At 40.4% G+C, this 6,250-nt stretch overlaps 1 protein-coding gene across 1 annotated transcript; it reads left to right on the top strand.

The window, feature by feature from the left end:
- Positions 677-4,758, top strand: C13H3orf30 (chromosome 13 C3orf30 homolog). The gene is made up of 3 exons (XM_005670190.2): positions 677-1,843; positions 2,519-2,665; positions 4,432-4,758. The coding sequence occupies exons 1-3, from the start codon at positions 722-724 to the stop codon at positions 4,579-4,581; spliced, it is 1,419 nt and encodes a 472-aa protein (XP_005670247.1). The 5' UTR covers positions 677-721; the 3' UTR covers positions 4,582-4,758.

Genomic DNA, 6,250 nt, shown 5'->3' with positions numbered 1-6,250 from the left:
ACTTGTATGACTTTGATGACTTAGTGTTAGATGGACTAAATCCTTCCTGGTACCACTGAAAACAGCACCAGCACTGTTTGTAAAGACAGGATTTTAAAGCAGGTTTTTTAAAAATTAAAAGAAAAAACACAGAATTTGGCCACATCACCACAATATCCGTTAAGGTCTAAAGACAACACTTAGCAGGACCGTTGACTAGCACAGAGCCTGGCACGAATATCACACTCTGCGTCATAGCTGTGATAAGAATAACTTCTCTTCGGGTTTGCTGCCCTCGTGTGGTTGGATGTGTGTTCATCGCTAACATTTTGTTGGTTCGAGTGATACCTGATCGATCCTATTTCACACACACCGCTGTGGATCTCCGCAAGAAAACGAGGAAGGGACTGCTCAAAGGCACGGATTCATAGAGCCCTGAGGCCTGGTCGTTGCACAGTGGCGACACCAGCCTGTGCTCATTGTCTCTTCTTGGGAGAGGGTGTCCGCCCCTCTGGTGACATCCACACTGAGCGTCAGCGGACGCCGTGGTCCAGGCTGCGCCTGGAGGCAGCCCCTGCCCAAGCAGCAGCCGGCAGTGGGCTCACCTCCCAGCATCCGCTGGGTGCCTGGAAGCCTGCGCGCCAGGCATTGTCTTTGTAAGCGCCCCACCGTCGCCTAGGCAACGGACCCCACCCCTCCCACAGCGTCTAGCAACCTAAACAGGTCAGGTACCCAGCAGAAAATGGAAGAGCCCCCAGAAGAGGCTCCAGCTGAATCCTTAGAAATCGAAAATACAGGCGAGTACCCAAATAACAGCCACACAGATGGCCAGGAAGACAACGGGCAGAAACAGGATGATGTGGAGGCAGATTACCAGATGGATCACAGAGCAGCTGACCTGGCTGGCCAAATAGCGTCTGGCCTTGCTGACCACAAAGTATATGAACATACTGGGGAAAGAACATCTGATCGGGCTGACCTCAGAGCATCCAACCACACAAATGTTGCCGATCGTAGAGCATCTGATCGCGTCGATAGAAAAATGTCAGAACAGATGGACAGCAAGGCGTCTAGCCAAGCTGATGGTGATGAACAGGCTGAGGTCCAGATGTCTGCTCTTCCTGAACAACATACTTCTGAGCAGATTGATTACAGAATGTCCAGCCCAACTGAGAAAAGAGCTTCTGAAAAGATTGACCCTAAAAAGTCTGCCCCATCTGTACAAAGAGCCTCTCAGCAGAGTGACCACAGAATGTCTCTCCCCGCTGACCAAAGAACTTCTCAACAGATTGAAAGTAGACTGTCTGGCCTGGTTGAGCAAAAAACTTCGGAACAGATTGGCCATATATCGTCTGACCAAGTTAAGCCCAGAACATCTGTAAAAATTTACCACAAAGTGCTTGACCAAGCTACTAAACCAGCTGAATACCAGGCTGCTGACCCTGCCTATCACCTCGCAATTGACGAGGCTGACTACAGTGAATCTGGACAGGTTGAGGACTTAATGGGTGAAGAGGATGACTACGCAGATGACAACCTGCTTGACTATGGAGAATATAGCCAGTCTGACGACAGAATATTCAACCAGTTTGGCTACAGCAAGGAAGACCAAGAGGAAGACTTCCGAGTACAACCTTGCAAATTTGAGCCTAGTGAGAGAGACAGCGATGAATCGAAGGCTTCCCTTGAAACTGACACTGAAAGTATAATGGATCTGCGATCATTCATGCCATTTGATCAGAGATTGAGCAGAAATTTCTATGTACAAGATCAAGCCTATTCTCGAAGATTTCCCTCCATCTCATCCAAAGTGGATTATATCATCAGTAAAGAGAAAATTCGACCCATGGACATCAGGCCTACTGTAGGTTACAGGTTTATTTGATACCCACCTGGGAGATTGGAGCCAAGACAGGGGCCTGAGGTGGTGACATTGGAGAGGCACATTGTTGTAGTATGTGTGACCCATAGGATTCAGGAAGGGCAAGAGAGGGTGGGAAACAAAGAGATATGTTGCCTTCTCTGCTGCCCTAAGTAAGGCCGTGCGGGAAAGGATCAATCAGCCAGGATTCGGGAGACCTGGGTTTCAAGTCCTGGTTCTGCTGCTGACACTGGAACACTAAGTTATTTCCCCTCTCTGGGCTGTTCCAAAGGAAAGGAATTTGGTGTCCACTGGAGATCTCTGTGAAGGGAAAATTATCTAAAGTAGATTGGAGTGAGAAAAAGGAATGTATAGATGTATGTGTGACTGGGTCACCTTGCTGTACAGTAGAAAATTGACAGAATACTGTAAACCAGCTATAATGGAAAAAAATAAAAATCATTAAAAAAAAAAAAAGTAGATTGGAGATGCCTAAGGTGTACTCCCCAGGACTTAAAGTGCATGACACTGCCTGGCAGATCAGCCAGGTCTCTCACAATATGTCTTCACTCCAAGTCCTGGTGTTCAGATCCCATCAACATCAGCAACAATAGCGACAAAACTTCCTTGGGATTTTCAATGTATTAAAGACCCTCTTGGGGGATATTTCCATTTCAGGAAGATATTTCAGAATACCAGGAAAGAAGGAATTCTCAGGAATACAATCAATTTTATAGGAAGCCATTCCCTCCAATGGTATATGAAGATCCTTATCAAGTTTCACTGCGCTACATGGAGAAACACCACATTCTGCAGATATTCCAGGTAAACCTCTCAACCCTTCTCTTTAATTGTGAGTTTTGCAGTAATTGTAATGTAAACACCAACTTTGATCTGGCTTTTAAGAGGTACGGGAAAGGGCATTTACTATAAAAGATTTGTGATCTCATTGACAAGTCAGTAAGTGCTTTAAGACGTATTAACCAAAAGTAGTAAATGATAAATACCAAATGAATGATTCTCACGATGATATATGAGGCCCTTCGGAGGAATTAGAGAGCTGGTAGGGTGATCGCTAGGGAAAAACCTGGCTAAGGGTTAATGTTTGAGCCAGACTAGGAAGGAAGGACAAAATATTGGCAGTTTAAAAGGAGAGAAAAAGAATTTTCAGCCAGGAATATAATACTTTCAAAAGATGACCCCTGTGACCACCTAAGAAACCACATTCTTTAGGGGGAAAAAGTAGTTAAAAGTTGCTTCTAATTCTTGAAACTATACATTTTATTCACCACAGGATATGGGGCTGGAACTTTCTTTACAGTATGACATTCCTTGGCCAATATAGAATTATATTATCACATTAATAAAGTTTTTGCTGTTTTGTCTGTTGTTTTTGTTTTCCTGATGTGTATATTTTTATCTTACTATTATTACTCAGCAAGGCACAGATACATATATAATAATATATATACATGAAGTAACTTTATGGTTAGAACCTTGTAAGTAAGAATGGCCCACCTCAAATAAAAACATTTAAACTGGAAGAATTTAAGTTTAAAGAGGTAGCATGTGGAAGAAAAAGCACAAATTTTATGATCTATTACCCCAAGGCTCCAAGCTAACTGTGCCACCCCTCCTCTTTGTGATTTGGGGGTGATTACCTAACTTCTGTGAATCTCAGTTTCCTCATGTAAAATAAGTATAAGTGACATGTACATTTTTAACCCTGCTCTTTTCTTGCTTAAAATGTCCTTTTGTGGGAGAATGCTAATGGCTGGGCTTTCTGGCTTTAGCCAAAGAACTATTAATTATTAAACTGAAGGATGAAAGTTATAGAAAGTAGAATTCTAATCATTCTATAAGTAATTTTCTTCATCTGTCAAGAAAAAACAATATCTATGCATTGAACATTTCTGAAAGAAAAATTAGTTATAAATATATGTTCAATAGAAACACATATGAAATAATAAATTGGCTTGATACATTAAACAGACTAGAATATTTTATACCAGAAATTTTCCCTATCGTTATTCCCTGATGTGAGAATTCTGCTTTTTATAATTTTTGAGTTACTCAATTTTTGAGTTATTCAACAACAACAAAAAATATGGATTGAGTCTCTGAAGTTTTTTTATATGCTCTCTCATTTGTTATTACAAATACTGAGCATCACTTTCACCTTTTGAACCAAATGCCTGAGAGGGAAGTTTCTATGTTAAATCATAAAGTGCTTTAAAATTTTTATTCAAGAAATTTTTTGACTATTCTTCAAAGCAAATAATTTATTGATTCTCAGTCTAGCAAAATCACAATTCTCAAAACGAAAACTTTCTCCCAAAACACTCTCACTACCTCTTTGATCTTGGAAACTAGAAAAATAGCCTTTGCTGTTGATTACTAAATTTTATTCTTTCACATTTTACCTCAATTTGCCCAAATTTATCAGTACTAAGTAACTTGTCACTTTGTGAAGATATATGAATTTCTCTAAAATACTATGGTATATGTTAGATTAATGCAAGATTGCTTCAAGTATAACCTGACCACATGGCTTTAGCTCAGAACAATAATGTGATACCTTTCTCTCTCAGCAGATCACTGAAAACCTAGTCTATGAAAAGCCAGAGGACCCCCTGAGTTTTATGCTGTCCCAGGTATGGAATAGGAGAAAAAGAACAACCTATTTATTTTATTACAAAATAGTACCCATACAAGTGTCCAAAACATGTACAACTCACTGAATTATCATGGAGTGAGCATACCTGTAACTACCACTCAAGTTAAAAAAAATTAAAACACTGCCAGCATCTGAGAAGCCCCTTTCCGTTTCCTCATAGTTACTTACTCCCCACAAAGGGACTATTATTCTGACTTTTATGATAATAGCAGTCTCACTTTTTTTTTTTTTATTCTTTTGTCTTTTTAGGGCTGCTCCTGCAGCATATGGAGGTTCCCAGGCTAGGGGTTGAATTGGAGCTGTAGTTGCCAGCCTACACCAGAGCCATGGCAACGCCAGATCCGAGCCGCATCTGTGATCTACAGCACAGCTCATGGCAACACCAGATCCTTAGCCCACTGAGCGAGGCCAAGGATCAAACCTGCAACCTCATGGTTCCTAGTCAAATTTGTTTCCGCTGTGCCACGATGGGAACTCCAACATTCTCCTTTTTCTTTATAACTTTACCATGAAACATGAATCATGGTACACTTTTGTTTAGACTCGTCAGCTTTTTTAAAAAATGTATTATTTTATTTATTTACTTTTTTTTTTTGCTGGCTAGTAGCATGGATTCTAGAGCCACACTGCTTTATTTTTTAGACTTCAAAAAAATTTTAATTTTCATTTCTTTATATGATTTTTAAAGGTTACTTTCCATTTTACAGTTATTATAAAATATTAACTATATTCCCCTGTTGTACAATACATCCTGAGCTTAGCTTACACTCAATGGTGTGTACTTCTCACTCTCCCACTTCTATATTGCTGCCCCTCTCCCTGACCCTCACTAATTTGTTCTCTATATCTGTGTAGAATTGTCAGCTTTTAAACTTTATATGAAGAGAACCATGTAACAGGGATTAATTTGTTCATTCATTGGCTCAAAATTGTGTCTGTAAAATTAATCCTGAATAGTTATGTGTGGCTGTAGTTCATTCATTTTCACTGATGTATAATATTCTTTGTATGACATGCCCCAATTTATCCATTCTATGATGGATGTGGACATGTAGGTTATTTTGAGCTTGGCGCTATTACAAAAGTTTTTCCTAGGAACTTTTATGGGCATGTCTATTGGTACACACATACACATATTTCTCTTGCCCATATAACCACAAGAGAGATTGCTAGATCATAAGGTTTGCTCAGCTCTAGTAGATTATTTCAAATGATTTTCCAAAGAGATTGTACCAGTTTACATTCCCATTAGCAGTGTGTATTAAGAGTTCTGTCTTATAACCTTACCACTTACACCCGACCCTTAGTATTTTCAGTCTTTTCAGCATTAGCCATTTTTTTATGGCCACACCCACAGCACATGGAAGTTCCTAGGCCAGGAACTGAATCTGAGGCACAGCTGAGACCTACTCCACAACTGCAACAACAGGGATCTTTTAACCCACTGTGCCAGGCCTGGATAGAACCCTCGCCTCCACAGCTACCCAGGGCACTGCAGTACTTCTGGTGTCCAATTTAAGTCTTTCTATAGCCCATGCTCCTGACCATAGTCCCTATATTACCTTGTCAAGTTTGTGCAGGTTGGGGGATTTTTTTGTTCTTAAATTTTGTGCATTTGTTGCATTTTATGTCCATATCCAATCAATCTGAAATTGATTTTTGTGTAGGATGTGAGATTGGGTCAATTTTCATTTTCCTCCAAGCCGACATCCAACTGATCAGCATCTTCCATA

Source organism: Sus scrofa, chromosome 13 (genome assembly GCF_000003025.6).
Source record: "Sus scrofa isolate TJ Tabasco breed Duroc chromosome 13, Sscrofa11.1, whole genome shotgun sequence".
NCBI classification, from domain to species: Eukaryota; Metazoa; Chordata; class Mammalia; order Artiodactyla; family Suidae; genus Sus; species Sus scrofa.
This window is presented reverse-complemented; position numbering and strand designations above follow the sequence as displayed.

Bases quoted from the DNA above. Each gene is read 5' to 3' on its own strand.
- C13H3orf30 (XM_005670190.2), top strand. From the start codon at position 722: ATGGAAGAGCCCCCAGAAGAGGCTCCAGCTGAATCCTTAGAAATCGAA. The intron at 1,844-2,518 runs GTAGGTTACAGG...TTTCCATTTCAG, and splicing joins CCATGGACATCAGGCCTACT to GAAGATATTTCAGAATACCA. The intron at 2,666-4,431 runs GTAAACCTCTCA...TTTCTCTCTCAG, and splicing joins ACATTCTGCAGATATTCCAG to CAGATCACTGAAAACCTAGT.